Source organism: Leucopleurus acutus (genome assembly GCF_964270905.1).
Source record: "Leucopleurus acutus genome assembly, chromosome: 5".
Taxonomy (NCBI): domain Eukaryota; kingdom Metazoa; phylum Chordata; class Mammalia; order Artiodactyla; family Delphinidae; genus Leucopleurus; species Leucopleurus acutus.
In genome coordinates, this window is record NC_139147.1 from 5,564,081 (window position 1) to 5,586,845 (window position 22,765).

The 22,765-nt window shown below is 43.3% G+C and overlaps 1 protein-coding gene across 1 annotated transcript in view; it reads right to left on the reverse strand.

Moving 5' to 3' along the window:
* Nucleotides 1–22,544, reverse strand: part of PCP4 (Purkinje cell protein 4) — a 56,124-nt gene extending 33,580 nt beyond the window's left edge. Inside the window, exon 1 of the mRNA XM_082839922.1 lies at nt 22,455–22,544. Coding sequence (XP_082696048.1) covers nt 22,455–22,463 — 9 coding nt within the window. The 5' untranslated portion in view covers nt 22,464–22,544. The remainder of the gene's footprint in view (nt 1–22,454) is intronic.
* Between the last annotated feature and the right edge of the window lie 221 nt (nt 22,545–22,765).

Sequence of the window (22,765 nt, forward strand, 5' to 3'; positions counted from 1 at the left end):
CGGATGGTCCTTTCATATTAGATGCTTCACTAGTGGAAGAGGCCACGCCTATTTTCCGGCACGTAGGCGGCTTCAGATCTATTTCCTCCTATACTTTGAGCTCAGAGTGGACATTACAGTGTGTCTGACCCCTTTGGTGCTACACGTAGAGGCCGTGCACACATCAGGAATACTTGTCTCAACGATGCCGGCTTGAATAGGAAGCATGCTGGCGTCCTGCCCATCACAGACAGTCTCAAACACAAGCCTGCTGCGTGTCCATCCCAAGCCTCCATGTGCTGTCACCTCTCAGTCCTCTACTCTTCCTTGTGAAATCTATCACAAAACCTGAGTTCTTGGAGTATCACCAGTGGGTTAGGAGAGAGAGGCATTCACCTTGGGCACAGAATTTAAGAGGGCCCCAAGAAACCCATTAATCAGGACAAACGCTGTCTGGGATCACTTATATGTGCAATCTGGGGTTGGGGGTCATAGGAGCTGAGAAAAGGATGGTGGCTGCCAGGGGCTGGGCGGGGGAAACAGGAGATGCGGGTAAAAGGGTACAAACCGAGTTATGAGGAGGGTCTGAGTGACCAATGCATAACACGCTGACTGTCGTCGATAGCACTCTGTTATAAAATTGAAATTTGCCAAGAGTGTGAAACTTAAGAGCTCTCACCAAAAAAAACCAGAAAGGTAAATATGTGAGGTGATGGATGTGGAAATTAACTCGACGGTGGGAATCCTTTCATAACATACATATATGTCAAATTATCCGGTTGTACACTTTCAGATGTTACAATTTCATTTGTCCATTATACTTCAATAAAGCTGAAAAAAGGCAAATAATATCTTAATGTAATATTTTAGAAAGTCAAAAGTACTGCAAAAAGTCATAAACAAAATAACAACATTGTACACAAAGACGGGTAGCTCATACCACTGAAATTCCCTCAGGCTCCTGTGCAGCGCTACCATGGACTGGCCACATGTTTCCCCAAAGCAAGTAAAAGATTCAAGAAGTCAAGTCATTTCAAGGATTTAGAAAATTGTTCTAATATGGCCTTAGAAACTTTTCATCTACAGCTTTCTCACCGGCTATGACTGTGGGTCATGAATCTGTGCTGTCATTCTGTGGGTTTTGTTTTTTGGGGCTTTTTTTGTGGTACGCGGGCCTCTCACTGTTGTGGCCTCTCCCGTTGTGGAGCACAGGCTCCGGACGTGCAGGCTCAGCGGCCATGGTTCACAGGCCCAGCCGCTCTGCGGCATGTGGGATCTTCCCAGACCGGGGCATGAACCCACGTCCCCTGCATCAGCAGGCGAACTCTCAACCACTGCGCCACCAGGGAAGCCCTGTGGGTTTTTATTTTACGATTTCTAGAATACTGCCATGGAGGGTCTCATCTTTCATACTTTGCCATTGATACCCATAAAACTGGGTATGCCAATCATATGTCGCACAGGACATGGAATCACAAAAACCTGCTTCCTCATTAATGCAAACTCAGAACCCTGGACAGATTATGTCTACTTGGGAAATCATTCAGCCAGTATATATTGTTTTCATCTTTAGGATAAGACACAAGTTCCCATGAAAAGATATTTATTTTTCATTCTAGAAGGTTGGAAAGAATGAAATATGAAATGAATTCCAGCAGGTGAAATTTGGAGCACAACGGACAGTCCAAGAATATTTTCTGAATCTATACCTATTCAGTGGATAAACCTGTCTTCACTCTAGAACTTGGCTGGATGCTTAATTTGGTGCAATGTGACTAGAGGGTGACCAGTTCCAAAGGCCCCTTAGAGTTGGGGAACGAATTGCCTTCTGAAGCAGTAAGGGTCCCCGTTCATCCCCAGGGTCCCCAGGGTCCCCCCCAAGTCTCCACCCCTTCTTCCTCCATCTTCCCAAGCAACTCGCCCATTGTGCCACAAAATTCTGGAACGAGCTCTCCCTAGGCATGCATTTGCTTTGACAACACTGGAGAAAAGACGACAACCCTCATGGAGCCAGGTCCACAGGGGACAAAGGACAGAGGGACCCACAGAAGCCTTTGGCTCACAGAGGCATTTCTTCTCAGCCCCGTTATCCAGCCATCAGGGGAGGGAAGTGAATGGGCTTCTCAGAGTCCTGGGGTCAGCCTGTCACTGGGGCTGCATTAGGAAAATTCCCTAGTTAGAGGACTCTGGTGTCTCCCAGGCTAAGAAATGAAAGATTCTTTTCAAAAGCAGATTATCAAAATTAGGTACCTTCACCAATGCACAAAACCATGGGCAGTGAAGGGCACGGATTTAGTGTCAGACAGAGGCCCGGAAGCAACCCGGGGGGTGACTCGCTCCTGGACTAACAATTTACTTTTCCTTCTATGAGGCAGGCACTGGGCCGGGCCCTGAGGATCCCCAGGAGAAGGGAACGTCCTCTGACTTTGCTTCGCTCACAACCTAGAGGGACAGAGACTAAACCAACCATCTCATATGGTGGGTAAGAGCTTGACCAAAGATGACCAAGATCAGGGGCACGGAAAAGGGTCCCCAACTCACACTGGGGTGGGTGAGGGCAAGGGGGGGTTCCACATCTTGTGGAGGACCATGAGTCCCAGTGACCCCACCAGCTGGGCATGGCTGGGGAAATCCCTTATCGAGTCTCTGTTCCCTCCTGAGAAGGAAAGATGCTAACCTCTGGCTCCTGCTGTCACAGGTAGGGCCCTGACATGCAGCAAGTGTGCTCCCCCGTCTGTCCATCAGTGAAGGAGTTTTCCACTAGAGGCACTATTTATTGGGCAATATCAAGTGGATGGCATCTCTGTATCAAGGGAAAGGAAAATACATGTTTCAAGGCATCTTTTAACCTTTTCCCCTCTGTCCCCAACATCTGGCCCCTGCTGGACTCTGTCTACCAAGGAGTTGCAGAGATTTGGCAAAAGAGGGAAAGAAAAGTCCATCCCATCCTCAGGGTGGCTTGGAAGCTCTTGTTTAGCAAGTGCTACTTCACACCGTCTATCCCCCGATGATGCATTTCCTCTGAAGCTATTTTTCTGTGTGGCACTGTTTTCCTTTTGTGCTGTTGCATCCTGATATTCAGACTGCTAATGGGTTCGGGGATTCTGGAGCCCCTGAAATGGCAGCATCGTGACAAGCAGAGCCTCAGATGGGTCATAAATAAGAGGGAAAACACCTCTCTGCATGTCTGGCGTAGAAGGGACGCAGGGACCGTGATGGCTCAGATACTGCATATTCTTACCAGGGTCAATATCCTTCACAGGAGAGATGACAAGATGCAGAACCAGCCCCAAAGATCTCAGCCCACCCTTCTGAGGTGTTTTTTGATCACTGTGTTTATAAAGAAACAAAAAAGGCATGTTCCTATGGTATTATATTAAGGCGTGTTTCTACGGCATTATATATAATGTCTTATTGACGAAAGATCGTGAGTGTCTTAGATGAAATATCAGATTTTAAATGGACAGAGATGGGAAATCACAGCGATCGTGCAGTGAAATAAGATAAACAGCTGGGTCAGCCAGCAGGTAGCTGACGGTGCTCAGAGCCACCACAGTCATTAAACCAGTGGCTTCTCAGTGACTTCAAAGGCACACCATGAAAGGCCCCTTCCAAATCAAAGGCCCTGAATCTGTTTGAAGAGCAGAAGAGTCTTTTCTGCCAGCATTTTGTGGTAAGGACAGAATTGATTTAATTTCTTGCCACCAGTATTTTAAAATCATCTATATTTCTCCTGGTAACATTCCAAAAACTGAGTATTCAAAAAATCCACTAATTGAATCCCTAAAGGTGTAGAAACCAATTTCAGAAGAGAACTTCAGCTGCAGGGGTTTCAAAGAAAGCCAAAAGGTTGGTTAAAAAGAAAATGACAGGATCTTGCATGACAAACGCATTAACCTTTATTATTCCTCCTAATTCTTCCGCCCCCTGCTTTCACCTCTGAAAGACAAATAATTCCGCCTTAAATACTGTATTCAGCTTCTAGCATTTTCATCCTGACCTTTATGGTAAAAAGATCCCTCATTTTTAGGGATTGGTGGTTTGCCTTATTGAAATTTGCTTTATACTTTATCCTATAGCCATATATTTTAAATTAGTATTTTCTACCCTTAAAAATCTCCTCTGTGCCCATCTTCTTTTCCAAGAAAAGAAAATTTTGGAAAATAAACACACAAGGAGGAAAGCAAAAAACTACTTATAATCCAACTATTCAGAGTTAATCTAGGTAATCTTCCTTGAAATATTCCAGAGTATTTGTTTCCCATTTTTTTCTGTGTGGACATACATAAATATAGCCTCCGTTTTATAAAAATGGCATATACTACACATACAATTTCACAACAGGTAAAGGTTGCAATTTAAAGAATAGTTGCTATGTAACGGCTTCTGTATGGGATCCTCTAATTTCATAGATGCGATGATGAGTTCTATGAGTTCATCGTGGGATGAGTTCATGTCCTATTAAATTCATTTGCAGTAAATACCTCTAAATTTTCAAATCCACGTACCTCAAATATGCCAATAAAATCACTTTGCTTCATTTATTCAACTTAGCTCAACAAAGAGTCACGATGACATGTGTTGCTGTCAATTCTCCTTGAAAATGAAAGGCATGGAAGGTTCCAAATGGTCTTTGAAATTGGGTGGAAGGCACCACCACATTTGCAGTGTTATTTGTTGAATTGTGTGTCCCCAGAATTGGAGCCCTAACCCCCAGAACCTCAGAAAGTGGCCTGATTGGGAGATCGGGTCCTTACAGAGGTGATCAAGTTAAAGTGAGGTCATTAAGACAGGCCTTAATCCAATAGGCTGGTGTCCTTATAAAAAGGGGAAATTTGGACACAAACATGCATAGAGGGAGGACAGTATGATGAGACAAAGGGAGAAGATGTCATCTACAAGCCAAGGACAGAAACCCAGAGCAGATTCTCCTTCACAGCCCTCAGCAAAAACCAACCCTGCTGATACCTTGAGCTCGGACTCGTGGCCTCCAGGACCAAGAGAGAATATACTGCTACGGTTTAAGGCAGCTGGTCTGTGGGATTTGTTACAGCAGTCCTGGCAAACGAATAATGCAAATAAGCAGCACGTCAGAGAACAGAGTCCTCCACTTGGGCTGAACTCCAGATGCACATAGAAGAAAGCTCTGCACTGGCCTTGCCCCGCATGCCCTGGACCCTGGTCCCAGAGAGCACAGGGGCGTCCTCCTTCCGCATCACTTTGGGTGCCTGCTCTCCATGGGTGTGCCATTCTGTGGGAGGGGGCTGAATTCCCTCCTGAACCCCGAAGTGCACGGAGGCAGGATGCTGTCTCGGGCTCGAAAGAAGGTAAGTGTTCTCTTTAAACCACACGGCATGACCCAGAATCAGCCCAGAGCCAGGGCTTTCCCAGCTGCATCACGGACGTCCTTGTCTGCAGCCACACGGGTGCAGACAGTGATGCAGGGCAGAGCGACGGCAGAGGGGCCCTGCTGGCTGGAAGCTCCTCGCTGGTTTCTGCGTGGTCACAGGAGCCTGGCCAGAGCCAGGCCCCACGAGTGGGATCAGGTAGCGATGCTGAGCGTCAGTTTAAGGACCAGGACAGACACCCAAACGGAGACTGAGCTGAGGCTGCTGTGCAGAAGCTGAGCACCCCCTACTTCACAGCATACCCTGTCTGCTCTGTGAGACCCTGGAGTGATTGACAAGGACCCGATTGTCACCCCTCCCTGGTCATTTTTTTTTACATTTCTAATACATCAGCTCTCAACTGTAAAGCACCATTTGGAAATTGTTGCAATATACGATTTAAATTATTTTCAACTATGTGATCGTGCTATTCTCTAGACACTGTAAACACCTTGCATAACCAGTTGGGCTTACTTTTATTTAAGGTGTGATACTGAAGAACCTGGGTTCTGGGGCTAAGAGTAGAGCCAGGGGACTGACTCCAAAGGGAAACAAAAGAACTTCTGGGAGTCTGATAGTCTATATAGTCTGATAGTCTATATCGCAAGTGTAAGACTGTAAACATGTCAAAACTCATCCACTGTACAACTTTAAAAAGGGTAATTTTACTATATATAAAATATACCTTAATAAACCTGACTTTAAAAAAAAAGAAAAGAAAGAGAACCCTGGAATCAGGCTGTCCAGGCTCTCCAGCCCTGTCACTTAGCAGCTGTGTGACCCTGCTCACAACACTTAACTTCTCTGAGCCTCAGTTTCTGCTTCTATAAAATGGGCATAACAATACACCGACCTCATCAGGTTGTGAGAATTCAATGAGATAAAAATAGTCACATTACCTAGATGTGGTCCCTGGAAAAAAGTCAGACTGCCAAGTAATGGTAAAAGAGACTTGGAAAACAAATGCCTCCTTCTTTTCCATCGTATTCAACTTGCAGTAAGTTAAGGGAACGGAGGCATACGGGGCTCAGCAGTTTGAGGAAAGAGGAAACCCAGCTCTCAAATGTGGCTGAAGGACCCTGAACAAGTGATTTCATTCAGCTGCTTCTTGACCTGCTCAGTTTCTTCTTCGTGGAGAATTAAAATAAATACGATTAAATTAAGCATGTATTTCACATAGCTATGATGAGAATCCAAAGACAGACTATTGGTCTGCATGTTCATTTTTTTTCATAAACTATGCAGCCTCTGCCTGTTAGTCGTTGTTACTTTCACTTGAAGTTCCCTGGGCCTCTGTTTCTGCTGTGGATGCATTTGTGTGTTTGGTATAAATCACTGATTTATTTTCTTTCTAGAAAGAGAAGATGCAGGAGGAGGGTAGACGATGACCAGAGAAGGAAGGTGGAAGGAAGCTGGAAGGACCTAGTGACCCCCTTACATCGTGTGTGCCTCTCACCCAATCGGCAGACTCTCCCCAAGTCTGAGCTTGAATAAAAGGACGTGGGGGTCCATATACAGCCACAGTCAACTCAACCTGCCTGGGCCATCTTTGGAAGCCCCAAGGATCTGTAAGATGCTAGAACAGGGCTCCAGGACCCTGCAGACAGCTCTCTCTCTGTAATTCACTCTGTCTGGGGGTCCCGATTTATTTTCACACGTTTAACTAGCTTCATAAACTCTTGCCTGGACACTCCTCCTAAGAAAAAGCCAAAGCTCGGTCCCTGTACGTTGACTTGTTGTGACGGAGCGCAGACGTTGACTCAGCCCCTTTCGCTACTCCATGGGCTTCTCCGAAAGGGGGCTGTCCCAGGCTTCAGAAGCTAGTGTCTTTCTTTTTCGGTAATAAAGAAGGAGCCAGGGATTTTTTCCCCACTCAAGTAAAACAAAAATAGCTTCAGAACATGGTAGAAGTCTGAGGTTTTATACTTTTGGAAGAGAGGGGAAGGCTTTGTCCTAAATCAGCTGTCACAGCTCAAGAAGTGAATTAGAAATTAGAAGACAGCAGAAAAGCTATACTATATATAAAATAGATAAACAACAAGGACCTTCCGTAGAGCACAGGGAACTCTATATTTTGTAATAACCTATAAGGGAAAAGAATCTGAAAAAGAATATATATATATATATATGTCTGTATAAATGACTCACTTTGCTGTACACCTGAAACTAACACAACACTGTAAATCAACTATGCTTCAAAAATAAATAAATAAAATGAACAAAAGAAAAAGCTACATGGGCCATTGAATCAGCTGCCCCCTGGGGAGGTGAAAATTCTAGCAGTCTCTCCACTTAAAACAAAACATACACAGGCCCCACCCACCCAGAAGCACTGACCAGCTCAGTCTAACGTCTCTGCCTTCTTCACAAGCAATATTGCTCCAAATTTTATTTTCAAATCCCTCCGAAATCCAGAACAATTTAATTTGCTGGAAAACAAAACCCAGCTGTAATTTAGTTGAAGGTTGCCTTCCAGGGACGGGGCTGTTAAAAATGAAGGGAGCTCACGCCACCAACCTGTCTCATACCCGCCCACCTGGTTCTTACTATGGTTAGAGCTTTGTACTTCCCAAGCCCAAAACTGTTCCCTTAATTGGACAAGCATAACACACCTGCCCTCTGTGTGCCCTGACATCACACACACAAGGAGAAAAGGGTGAGGACGGAAGGCTTAAGTGCAGGAAAAGTCTCAGGACGAAACGGGCCCCTCAGAGCCAGCAACCTCACTCAGTAAAGACGTTTGGAATCCGACTCAGGGAAATTTTTCACATTGAGGTTATAGCTTAACACTTATATGGTCTTTAAAAAATATATGCTTTCCAAGTGTTTTTGAATCAGTTTTATGGCTCCAACCTCATGACAGTCCCGCGGGGTCAGACAGCATCATTGATTCCTTGTTCAAGCATGTCCCTGGGTGGGCTTCCTCCAAGCTGGCATGAAAGCTGCATCTGATTTGTAGCTAAGACCCTCAAGCCACCTTGCTTCCATGGTCAGGTGTGGGCCATTCCGGAAGCCTCCACTTGGAGAGGGGAAAACCATATATAAAAAGCTCCAAGCATGGCAAAGAGATAATGGAATTATGTTGCAGCACTCTGTCTCTCTGTTTTGTTTCTTTTTTGTTTTTTTTTTTAACATCTTTATTGGAGTATAATTGCTTTACAATGGTGTGTTAGTTTCTGCTTTGTAACAAAGCGAACCAGCTATACATATACATATATCCCCGTATATCCTCCTTCCTGCGTCTCCCTCCCACCCTCCCTATCCCACCCCTCTAGGTGGTCACAAAGCACTGAGCTGATCTCCCTGTGCTATGCGGGTGCTTCCCACTAGCTATCTATTTTACATTTGGTAGTATTTGTAAGTCCATGCCACTCTCTCACTTCGTCCCAGCTTCCCCCTCCCCATGTCCTCAAGTCCATTCTCTACGTCTGTGTCTTTATTCCTGTCCTGCCTCTAGGTTCTTCAGAACTTTTTTTTTCTTAGATTCCATATATATGTGTTAGCATACGGTATTTGTTTTTCTCTTTCTGACTTACTTCACTCTATTTGACAGACTCTAGGTCCATCCACCTCACTGCAAATGATTCAGTTGCATTTCCTTTTATGGCTGAGTAATATTCCATTGTATATATGTGCCACATCTTCTTTATCCATTCATCTGTCGATGGACACTTAGGTTGCTTCCATGTCCTGGCTATTGTAAATAGAGCTGCAATGAACATTTTGGTACATGACTCTTTTCGAATTATGGTTTTCTCAGGGTATATGCCCAGTAGTGGGTTGCTGGGTCATATGGTAGTTCTATTTTTAGTTTTGTTTTTTTCACTAAAAGGCAATCGGCAGCCCCCATTTCCACACCTCCCTTCCCCCACCTCACGGGGCCAGCCCTGTGGCCCTGTGACACTTGCAGTCCCCTACAGTGTCCCTCACTTAAAGGGCCCACACTTGGCATCACGTTCTCGAAATTCTTCATCATGTTCAACATGGAGCACCACATTTCTATTTTTCACTGTCCCCCCAAATCGTGTCACTGGTCTTCTCCCCACCACCCAGTGACAGGCTCACTCAGACTGCCCAGCTCTGAGCTCCTGTCACCTGGAAAGAGGTTTATGGTAGAGGTGAACTGGAGCAAAAGATGACAGAGCTGTGGCTTGTTTTTAAGTGGCCTTGTTTCTGATGGGAATCTGCTCTACTCTTCAGCCCCTGTCCTGCTTCCTTGTTGTAATACTGAAGGGACACAGGAGCAGAGCAAGGTCCCCTGAGGTCCCTGCTTGTGACCCTACAGTTATATCACACGGCATATATATTTGTGTCAGGTGAGAATTCCAAATCCTCATCCAAAATTCAACTGCGGGGAAGCTCTTGCATGCGTTTCAGTCAAATCTGGCTCTCAGCAAGGACTCAGCATAAAAAGGGTGATGTGGAAATTCACAAAACAGTGCCCCGCAAGTGAACTGAATCTGCTCTGAAGTTGGGAAAGACAAAATCTAGATGAAAAAATAACAGTGAACTTGCAAGAGGTATTTGGTGGAAGTACAGATTGACAAATGGCTACATCTATTTTAAGAAGACATCAAGAGGAAGTAAAATGGCCCACATTTTGGAGGTAGAGAACATTGCCAGAAATAATATTTGCGATGTGACACTGTATTATCTCGGTATTTTGAACAGGACTTATGCATATGTGAGAACTGAGCTATAAATACAGGGATGAGCCCACGCCCTGAACGAACTCCAAAGACAAGAAAATAATAATAATAAGTAAGAAGCCCCCCGGGGCTCTGAGATACAAAGCGTGCAATGATATTCTGCCATGGACAAATGTTAATACCCTCACAGAAGATAGATTACAGGCATATCTAAATTCACTTAGGCATTTCTCACAATCAGAATATGGAACTTTTAAAATAACACAATATGCACAATTCCAAAAATCGTATTGACTGTCCTCATGTAATCTGCTTCCAAAGTACTGAACAGATTTATTTTCACTTAACACTTTTAAAGAAAGATATGACAAGCCAGTAGAACCTAACTATTCATTAATAAGGATGAAGAAAATGTCCAGCATGTTTAAAGCAATTTACATCACTAAGCAGGAGTTAGAAATCAACTACCGTCAGCCCTCCGTATCCGACAGTTCTGAATCTGAGATTCAACCAACCGCAGATTTAAAATATTTTTTTAAAATTCCAGAAAGTTCCAAAAAGCAAAACTTGAATTTGCTGCATGCTAGCAACTATTTACTTAGCACTTACATTGTATTTATAACTATTGATATAATTTACATTGTATTAGGCATTATAAGTAATCTGGAGATGATTTAAAGTATATGGGAGGATGTGTGTAGGTTATATGCAAATATTATGCCATTTTATATAAGGGACTTGAGCATCTTTGGATTGGTATCCATCCATGGGCAGGGTGGTCCTGGAACCAACCAATCCCCCTAGGATACCAAGGGATAACTAAATAGTATCCTAATAGATGTGTATCCATTCATTGGACCTGAAGATTGCTAAATTCGCATGAGGTTCTAACATATATGACTTTTAAGATTAACCATTAGTTATGGGGGTTATTCTTCAACCAACATGTACTGAGCCCCTACTTTTGTAAGCACTGACTCTTTGGGAAGGTTTTGCAGGTCACATCCTTCTTCCCCTTTCCAGGTCTGCACAATGATGTTAACCAATGCTTCCCTGGCACTTGGTCTATACAATGAGTAGCCCCGTACCCTGTATGGACCCTGTCGTCCAGTTAATTTTATGTGAACTCTGTCTCCCCCAGTAGCCTATAAGCTCTTTGAGGGGAGGGGTCTGTTCACCCAGCACAATGTCCAACATATAATGGATTCTCCATCAATGTGGGTTGAATGGTGTGTGCTGAGGAGATGGAAGGGTGTAGAAGACACAGTCTCTGTCTTTTAAATATTCATAATCTAGAAGGCAAACAGAAATTTGAGAGGGTAAGTAAATACCAATAACAGGCATATCTCGTTTTACTGCACTTTGCAAATATTGCATTTTTTACAAATTGAAGGTTTGTGGCAACAGTGTGTCAAGCAAGTCTATTGGCGCCATTTTTCCAAAAGTATTTACTCACTTTGTGTCTCTGTGTCACATTTTGGTAATTCTCACAATGTTTCAAACTTTTTCGTTATTATATTTGTTATGGTGATCTCTGATCAGTCAGCTTTGATGTGACTGTGCAAAATGAGTATGACTCGCTGAAGGCTCAGATGATAGCATCTTTTCAGCAATACAGCATTTTTAGTTTAGGTAGGTACTTTTTCTTAGACATAATGCTATTGCACACTTAATAATAGACTACAGTGCAGTGTAAATGTAAATTTTGTACGCACTGGGAAACAAAAACATTTGCGTGAGTCCCTTTATTGAGATATTCACTTTATTTCAGTCCCAGTGGTCTGGAACTGAACCCAAAATATCTCCAAGGTCTGCCTGTACGTGAAATGGTTTTGCCATAGAAAAGGACTCTGTTGCCTGAGCAAACATTTTCTAAGAGTTTGATTTTGGGAGGTTAGAATGGTCTTGCACTTTCAAACAGAGCCAAGGAGGGTAAGGCAAGGAATGAAGGCCACTGGTGTAAACTCAAAGTCAAGGAAACTCTGCTGGACGGTGCAGAAGGAAACTTTGTGAACAGAGATCTTTACGAGATATTGTACAAGAGTAGCAATACTGACATTTACCAACTTCATGTGTGATTGGGGTGGGAGGGTGAGGGGGTCAGCTTGGATACGTGAACCTCTAGAAACAAAGTGGAAGCCCTGGTGAAGGAAAGAATAACTTTGTCAAGATTTCTGTGGTTGTTCTTTTTTTACTTGGAAAAAAATAATCCAGGACAATATTAGTTTTAATATGTTTCATGTCCAAGTCCTAAATGGAATTGGGACAGGTATAAAAGAAATTGGGCTGTATCCAGGATATGTCAGAAAATGAGAAATTTAATAGGATAGGAAATGTATAAGTGAAACCTAGCCTGACTTTTGCTCAAGAATCTCTGTGATTTTGAACAGGATTAGCCTTGGGGCACTCAGTTCCCTATTTTAAACGACTACCTGGAATGAAATGACAATAGGGCCTCCTTTAATTCTAAGCAGGACGGTAGAAACAACCTTCTTTCTCTGGCAATGGTCTTTAAGCAGGCCAGCTGCGCCCCAGGAAGGGGCAGGGCCACCACGTTCAGCTGCACAGGTTGTGCACTGCACAACTCCATAGGGCACCACTGACACAGACTGCAGAATGGATGGCACCTCAGGGACAGCAAGGTGTTCAACTCTTACAACTATGCGTGGTGAAGAGAAGTTTAGAATGTCTATGTATATCAGTTTAGGATCTAAGATCAGTAAGAAAGAAATTAGATGTTACCAGTAGCTATTATCTGGATTGATATCGACATCATCATTTGGTGGGTGGGAAACAGTGGAAATCCCACGACTGAGGATTGTCCAGAACACCCTCCCTCTTTTTTTCCCTTTTTTTTTTAATTGAAGTATAGTGATTTACAATGTTGTGTTAGTTTCAGGTGTACAGCAAAATGATTTGGTTTTATATATACATATTATATATAATATATATATATACTATTTCAGATTCTTTTCCATTATAGGTTTTTACAAGATACTGAATATAGTTCCTTGTGCTATACAGTTGGACCTTGTTGCTTATCTCTTTTATATATAGTGGTATGTATCCATTAATCCTCCTCCCACCACTTTCCCCTTTGGTAACCATGACTTTGATTTCTATGACTCCCTCACTCTTAAGTTGCTCTTGGAATATCACCACATGCTGCACTGCAGTTCCTTGTGCTCCGGTAAGAGGATTTATATTTATACACCTACATTTAACCAACCTAATCGCACCACAGTAGGTAAGTGGCTTTAAAAAATTCCTGCATAGTCACATGCTACAACATGGATGAACCTTGAGGACGTGAAGCTAAGTAATACAAGCCCGTTACAAAAAAAAGACAATTATTGTATAATTCCACTTATATGAGGTACTTAAAGTAGTCAAATTCATAGAGACAGAAAATAGAAAGGTGGTTAACAGAGGATAGAGGAAGGAGAACAGGGAGTTGTTTAATGGGTAGAATTTCAGTTTTACAAGATGAAAAATTCTGGAGATCTGTTTCACAACGAAGTAAATAAACCATACGATTGAATTACACACTTAAAAATGAGAAAGATGGTAAATTTTCTGTTTTTTACAGGAATAAAAAAATCCCTGCATAAAATTTTCACAGATATTAATACTTCCAGCAAAAGCAACAGGGAAACAATGGAAATGCTACCTAACACTTCTCCTATTAGAATATCTTCACAAGTGCCAATACAAGCTTAAAAATCACAGTCAACAAATTCAGCTCAAAAAGAAGCGCAGGGCTTCCCTGGTGGCGCAGTGGTTAAGAATCCGCCTGCCAATGCAGGAGACAAGGGTCTGAGCCCTGGTCCAGGAAGATCCCACATGCCGCAGAGCAACTAAGCCTGTGTGCCACAACTACTGAGCCTGTGCTCTAGAGCCCATGAGCCACAACTAATGAGCCCATGTGCCACACCTACTAGAGCACGTGCTCTGCAACAAGAGAAGCCACCGCAATGAGAAGTCCGTGCACCACAATGAAGAGTAGGTCCTGCTCGTCGCAACTAGAGAAAGACCGCGCACAGCAACAAAGACCCAACGCAGCCAAAAATAAAGAAAATAAAATAAATAAATAATTTTTTTAAAAAAAAGAAGTGCAGTTACCAAGACTATTAGTTACCAAGACTATTTGAACTATAGATTTCCACATTTTCCATCAACAATTATCTCTCACAAGTATATACGGTGCCTTGAAATTTTGACTAAGATTAATAAAGCCATCACAATTAGCAAGATATCTAAAGTATAGCTTATTTCATCATTCTGTCATTCTTTTCAATGCTTATTTTTGGTATGTTTCATAACTGCACTTAAGAGATGAGCACATTAGCATGAATAAATAATTTTAAAATAAGTTAATAAAAAATTATTGTGCACGCATGCTCCAATTTTTTCCCTGAGAGGGTACACTCTTCTTGAGAATTGATACCCACGGTCACTGTGTACACCATTCCATTGCTCTGTCACGGATCTGCAGGACGACTGAGGAAATGGTTCCCCAAAAGCTGATAAGCTTTGAATGTTAGTTTTTAAGTACTTGTGGATGTTTATTATTAGAATTACCACAGCTAATGGTGAAAAAGTCAAAGAAAGCAAGGGGCAGGATAGCAATGGTTTCACTAGGGAGAGACCAGAATCATTTCAAACCACCTTGAATTGTTTCAGGGATGTGTTCCTATGGTATAATAGTTTGAAGTTGTACTTGTTGCATCTCCATCTACAGCTCTTTGAGACTCATGAAGAGAGAGGATCTTTATAGAGGGTTCAACACACTCTGCCACCTTGAACGTGGGCAGGTTTGTGTCAACACCTGTGTCTACTGATGACCTCTCAACCCTCCCAGATGAGGAGACCATCACAGTGGATGCCCTCAGGCTCAGAATTTGACCACTTCATGGCCTCAGGGATTCTTCTGCACATCAAACAAGCGTGCGGAAATGTGGAAAAGAAAAGCCTAGGTACAATTATCCATTTTGCCAGGCTCAAGAAAATAAAGTGATATTTTTCTAACAACCCCTAAGGAAACAGTGGATAATACTTAATAAGGAAATTATTTATGTAAGAATCTTAGGGCTTCCCTGGTGGCACAGTGGTTGAGAGTCCACCTGCCGATGCAGGGGACATGGGTTCATGCCCCGGTCCGGGAAGATCCCACGTGCCGCAGAGCAGCTGGGCCCGTGAGCCATGGTCACTGAGCCTGCGCGTCCGGAGACTGTGCTCCGCAACGGGAGAGGCCACAACAGTGAGAGGCCCGCGTACCGAAAAAAAAAAAAAGGAATCTTAATCTTTAAAACAAGTGTAATTTCTTAATTAGTTATTAAATATTGGAATTTAACCACATGACTGACAGAAAAGTGTATTGGCTAAAAAAAAAATTTCAAAAAGATCTTGGGAAAAAGAAAGAACGTATTTCCTTGCTATATTTGTACTCTCTTGTTTGGTTAAGACCAATGTTAATGAGTATTGTCAGTCTCTGGGGTCCTCTTCTCATGCATCGTATAAAATTAAAATAACTAGTCACTTTGTTAGAACCTTGGCCACGATACGGGTGCAGTGTTATGGGGACAGATGACGATTTCTTTCACCGTGCCACTCCACAACAGTTTTGGATTGTAATAGCCAGCCAAGCATAATCTCACGTCAATCCAGAAAGAAACTCAGTTATCAAACCTCCATAAACAAGTATTTGAAAACTAACATTCAAAAGACGTTCCAGGCCATTTGGTGAAGGATTGCAATATGGATGACTTGAGATATCTCAGTCTTAGGAAATCCACCAGTGTCCTCAAACTGGAGGCTGAAACCTCCCAGAGCAAAGGACTCCCTGTTCTTCCTTTTAGCTCCATCATGATATGAAAATTGCCCTATTTGAGTGGGGCAGTTCACACTTTGGGGCTTCTTCCCTTTAGATGTCCTGCAGGAGCGTTTTCAATGTGTGGATGATTACCTTCTTGCTTTATGATTCTAATCTGTCTTCCTTTTATTTAAAAAGTGGCAGGTTAGAGTGAGATATAAAATAATGGCATTTAGTGGGTGCTTGATTTTTCCACTGGCAATGTTATAAATATGGCCAAGCGCTTCCCTTTCAGATATGGAACAAGAAGTCATTTAGTGAGACTCTGAAGCATAAATTTAGGGCTATTTGCAAGGCACAAACAATATTCAACCAGATTGATGCTTGGAATGTGTAACTTATACTGAATGGTTCATGTAAAACAGCCCAGAAATGGATGTTGGATTTATGGGTTTGGGCCGTTGCCAGATGTGGCAAGCTTGCTTGGCCTATGACACAAAGCAATGAGCTATAGAACATTCTCCTATCTGTACCCAAGGGGCACCTGTACCAAATCGAATGGAAAATGTTTCCCCATTCCTTATATATATCTCACTTCATTCCAAAGACCGGAAGAACCGTAAGTAGTTTGTGCCTGGGGACAATAAGAGTGGAGACAGACCCCACGAGACTGCACAGCAGCCTGGATGCACAATTCAATGTCCTACTTCCCAGGAGGACAAATATGAATTGATGTCTTTTAGCATATGAATTGTCCTGTATTCCTATTTCAAATATAAATTAATTTGAAACATTTAAATATGCACCTATAATTAAAATATTTGTTTTAATTAGTACTAACATTGGTGCTTCATTTTTAAGTATTAATTAAAATATTTAAATATGCAGCTTGCCTCCTGTATGCTAGATATATTGCGCCTGCCACAATACTCCAGATTCACAGTTTGGCTGATGACGATTGGGCATATGGAGCTAACTATTTCTTATTCGCCTCTAATCCCAGTCAAATTGGTTTTCCATTTCAATACATCAGCCATTTTTCAAGGTAGTCACGGGCTCTGCCCCTCAGGTTACCCCCCCCTTTTTGTTTGAATTTCACAGAACTTGTCTGAATCAAAATAATCTCAATGTAGAATAACCCCAAACTGAAGGATATTAGAATTCTCCATCCCTCCCTCAGTTCCCTATTTTCCTTGACATTTTCCCAAATGTCAAGAGTTCTTTCTATTGAGATTCTTCTAAGTTTTTCTCATTTTCTTTGCCTGCCGTGAAGGTATTTATTTTGCATGTATAACAATGCACCCATTTCCAATTTAAAAGGATTTAAATGGCAAACACAGGTTTCAAACCCATAAACAACAAAAGAGAGAATTTTTTTCTCTCCAAACTCACCTGGACCACAAATCTCAACATTTAGAGAAGAGGGTGCTGGTCTGTTGGTCACAGTAACTGATAAATCCACAACCTGAAATCTACTGATTCATCCAGCAGATTAATCTACTGAACATTACAAAGTGCCAAACCAGGAGCCAGGTCTGTGGATGACTCAGGAAGTTCAAAGTCTAGGTAGGATAATTCTAATAAATAAAATGCAACCCATAATACTTGCTATGGTCTGGAGGTTTGTGTCCCCCAAAATTCACATGCTGAAATCCTAACACCCAAAGGTGATGGCATTAGGAGGTGGGGCCTTTGGGAGGTGATTAAGTCATGAGGGTGGAGCCCTCATGGATGGGATTAGTGCCTTTATAAAAGAGACCCCAGAAGGCTCCTTCACCCCTTCCACCAGGTGAGGATACAGTGGGAAGTCTGCAACCCGGAAGAGATCCTTCACCCAAGGATGCTGACACCCTGGTCTCAGACGGCCAGCCTCCAGAACCGTGAGCAATAAATTTCTATTGTTTATAAGTCACTCAGTCTGTGGTACTTTGTTATAGCAGCCCAGACAAATCAAGATAATACTTTAACAGCATGATCTTTACTGTGGTGTTTTATAAAAATATCAATCAAATATAATATATACCTGTGCATATGCATCCCATAAATCTTTCTTTTCCCCCACTATGAAGCCCTTTCTGGAAAGTCATTCTAAATTAATGGAAAGCCCCAGGCTTGGGTTCATGATATCATTCAGGTGTTCAAATAGTTCAGTGTGCCCAGTGGACCAAGAACAGAAAGACCCCAAACAAATTGTGAATTCTTTCCACCTATGACAACACCTCTGATAAAGCACTGAGAGCAGAAATTAGAATTTTAAAAAATAATGCAGAGAATGTGTTCATCATAAATTCAGGGCACTTCCCATTACAAAAGCTCATGTTTCCCCTTCATCTTGATCACACTATTCTACTAAACCCCTAATAAAATCAATTGTGAGTCATTTATTCAATTTTTCTCTCTAAAAAAAAATACATCATGCATTCTGTCACTCTTAGAATTCAAAAGAGAAAAACGGTGAGACTTAATCCCACAGCATTCGTTAATGAAATGCAGGATGGGGGAAATCAATCTTATACTAATCCACTACCATCACCAGCCCAGCAAACACATTTTCTTGCTTCACTGTGGCCTCTTCCCACTTAGGAAATGTTGAAACTCGAACCCAAGTTTCAATTGGTGTCTTTCTAGACCTATTGTTCCCAATTAGAGTAGAGAGAGCATCTATCGATGTGTGATCCAGCAAAACCATATGGATTTTGCTGGATCTTCCTATATCTCCTCTCAGGTATATCCCCAAATGAGGTTAAAATTACATAAGGAATTGCATTTTCATTTGACCTTCTCTTGCTAAGCCTTTGGGGCCAGTTGCAAAATCTACACTGTGCACAGTTACCCTCAGAATCCGTGCTTAACTGGTCTAAATTATACTGTTCCTTGCAAACCTATTACTCATCCGTCAGCATCTGTTTCAGTTCACTATTACATCATAGGAAGCACACAACTATACTAATTTTCATTTTAGGCCTGTTTCATCTTACTATTTCTCTCACCAAAGGGTTACCCTGAGAGCTGAGTAGATGAGCCCTAAACCCGTGTCATATGTGATTTTTAAACCAATGGCTACTTCCGGGAAAAAAATCAAGTCTTTTCCATCCCCCACCCCCCAATATAAGTGGGCATAGCTTTCCCTTGCAATCTCTGTCCAGAGCAACACTGTTCACTGCTTTCTTCTTGCTTTAGAGATTTAATGTATCAGGCAAGTAGCTTCTGATTCTGTGCTAAGGATACACATGTGGGTCTAAAGATTTGACCCACAAAATTCCTCGGTGTGTTCAAACCATGCCTTGACAGGTGTGGTCCTTTTGTCGTGGCCAATGTCTGGATGCAAGAAAGGCCCAGAAACCTGGCACCAAATTGCAACATCCCATCCAAGCCGATGCAAGAAAAGAGAATGTGAACAGCAACAGGGAAGCGTCAGGAGAGCGCTTTCCCAAAGGAGTCTCAAGTCTAATTCACAGCTGTCAACGGATGCATTATGCAACCGGGAACTCCCCCATCCTCTCACAAACAGGGCGATGGTGTGTGTCATTTTTTAAATCAACTCTCCAAATGTGTGCCTTTATGCATTAATATCTTGCTCCTGGCTCTCCTAAATAAGTTCTTTTAAAAAGCAACTTAAAAACAGACACCTGAATGAGAAGATGGAACTGAGTGTCATTGTTGGTGGAACTTTTTTTCAAATGGTATTATTAGGTCACTAAAAAAAAGGAGCCTTTCTCTTTCTTGGGCAGGGAAGACATGAGAATACATTTTGTAAACTTCAACCTTGGTGTTTAGGATTTTTGATCCAGTGAACGTACCGAAGCCTGTATCCTGATCCCGGCTAAATTGTCTTCCAGCTCATTTCGTAGATTGTTCCAGGCGCATCTGACACACTTTAATACTGAAATGCCAATTAGACACCCCTGCAAACCACCTCCATGCTCTCACGTTACCCTAAATTTGGACTTTACTTTCCTTGCTATACTTGAGCTGCTCTTTTCAATCACATGCCATTTACCCCTAAAAAGCGTTGTCAAAGGGGAAAAAGATGTGTGGTCGTAAAGTCACCCAGTTTAAAACCAGCTCCAGGCTCAGTCCCCCCACCAAAGGCTGCAAGAACTCAAAGAGACAGCTCACCCCAGGGAGCCTGTGGCCCTTTCGGGACCTCTCCTCCCAGCCCAGCTGTGAGCTAGGGAATTTCTGCAGCCGGCACTATACCCTGACAGCTGGAGCAGCAACTCTGTGCCCATCAGACTCAAATAAATCCTGAGGTCAGGGGAAAGTCTGACAAAATCCATTGCTTTGGCCCTCTGGGGTAAGTAAATGATCATCTGAAATCCATCCCCGCCTGAGAATTATTAAAATTAGAAGTCACATGGAAGTCATCCAACTAAAGAAAAGCTTAGGGGGAAGGGGGGAGAGATCCCGTCCTCTACCCGGAAAAGGAGCTTCTGTTCAACTTTATTAAATGTTTTAAGCAGATTTAAGTTTGAGTCAAGGGACAAATTCCCGCCCTCCGAGGGGCATGCTCCCAGAAACTTGGAGATGAGCTGCAGACCTGGTCACTGGGGCTGCACGTGACGTGGCGGGGGGGGGGGGGGGGGATGGGTGCAGGAGGGAGAAAGGCGTAGAGAGCTGGAAGGGAAGCAAAGGGGGGCAAAGGTGTGAGATGTTCACGTTGTGGGATTTTATCAACATTTAAGGAAGAAGGCAGAGTTCTTGGAAGAGCCCGCAAAAGCCTCTGACGGAATGCTGGGGGGCGGGGCCGCGGCTGCAGAACTGCCCTAATTACATGTTCAGCAGAAACGAGGTTGTGATCCTCATGATGGGTGAGCTCTGGGAAGTTTGCTGTCTCCCTGGGGACCCACAGTTAAGTGACACTGCCAAGCTGAGGCATTCTCGAAAGCTCATGAGTGTGGCATGGGACAAGGAGCCTCTGCTGAAGATGGGTGACAGCCAGAGGGGAGAGCCAACGGGGGGATCCCTACTCCCGAAGAGTCCCCTTTAGCTAACTTGATCGAAGAGGGGGAGCCCCCTGGGCTACACAGGCTTCTAAGCCCTTCTTCTATCTGAAACTATTAAGTTGTATAAAAAACCCCCACCCCACACGGCCATCCCTTCTACTTGCAAGTATGGTGAGCCGATGCAAATAGAGAATATACTGAAATCTCTGTCCAGTCTACAGAAAGCCCCTCACCTGAACATTCAGGAAAAGAAGGCCTGGCTCTCATTGCCCTGTCTCTGTTTCAGAGCCCCAGCTTCCTGGCCTCAGCTCCCCACTCTCCACCTCTTTCGCTTTCTCTGGCATGCATTGTTCATACGGATCAGAAAATTCCATACGCAATTTGGACATCAAGACCCACCCAAGTCCTGGATCTGCCCTTCACTAGCTGGTGGCTTTGAGCCAGCTGACCTTGAACTTCTCTGAACCTCAGTTTCCTCATCCATCAATTGGGAATCATAATAGCACCTACTTCACAGGCTTGTGGGAAGTTCAAATAAGGTTACTGGATGCTTGGTACTGGGGACACTGGGCAAACAGGAGCTGCTGTGGTGGAAGGTTTGCTGCTGCTGGAAGGTTTCTGCCTCCCCATCCTCCATCCACGCTCGCACTCTTTCTTGCCCGATCCCTTGGCTCCAACCCAAACCCTGTTCCTAAATTTTATAACGCTTTGCCTGCTCCGTCTTCATGTCACGTTTATATCAAAAGTCACCCATCAGAGAGATGAAAGCAGGGAAGAGGCATTTTATTTCTGAAGTTGTTAATTTTACTGTAGATTTCAAAAAAAAAAGGATCACCCATCTGTCAAAAAAAAAAGGATCACCCGTCTGGCAAAAAAAAAAAAGGCAAAATAAAAGATTTTTTAAAATAATGATTTAAGTGCCGGCCAAAACGATATGAAAGTGGATTTGTCTCAGCTACCAAGTGGAATTAGAAGGTGTTGGTGTACAACCCCAAAACTGCCTTTTTGAAAAGAAAGACAGGGAATAGGATCTTTTAAAAAATACAATGAGCTATCAGTTTGCCCCAACAAACTCTTCTGGATAAACAGATACAGAGCAGTGACTTTCAATTGAAGATTGGAGCTAGAGTTTCTCCCGTCTTAGACCCACACGCCCATACGCGCAGATTTTTTGCGGTTCATACAATTTGCATTTCTCTACTGGTTTTACTCTGATTAACTGCAGATGTAGTTTGTACAGGCAATGCTTCCACATGGCCGTGCAATGCAATCCTTCCCTCACTTCTCTTCTGAGGCTGACTTTCGCCAGCTGGCCTGCCTGCTCACATTCTGACAGGTACCCACCAAGGAAAACACGTGAAGACACACACGCTGCAAGAGTGCAAATCTTCACAAGGGACTGAAAACACTCAGCTTTCTCTCCTGAGGTCTAGACCCCAAAGCACTTTCCAAAGTCACAATTAAATCACAAGCAAAACAATGAATCCCTTTCTCTACCTAAGGTGAATTTTTAAAAGTTGCAAACTTAACCAATGTCTGCACTTGCCATGCAAACCCACATATGAACAGAGTCAGTCTCCCAAGCAAATGGGTCCAGGGTCGAAGTGTTCTACATTTTCTGAGCCTAACTGAGCCCCTTCTCACCCCCAGGTTTCCCTCCAGGAGTCAAAGCCCCACTCACCTCACTCATGATGCTGTAACAGCAGCTCCGATATCTCTACCAGCCACACGGAGAGCACTGCTCAGGGGTCGCAGCTCTCCGGTCCTGGCTTTTCTCTTAAAAAGGGCTGCCCAGTGGCATCATGCCTCCCGTGAACCAATGAGATTCATTCACCTGTCTGGATGCCTGGCAGATATCTGAGGGCTCCCAGGGCCACCTAGTGGAGCAAAGGAGGAAGGCGGGCTCGGTCACATCTCCAAGTCCTGCCAGGGAGGGAAGGAAACCACAGATGACAAAATAGTCAAAGTCAGAGGCACACGGATCATCACAGG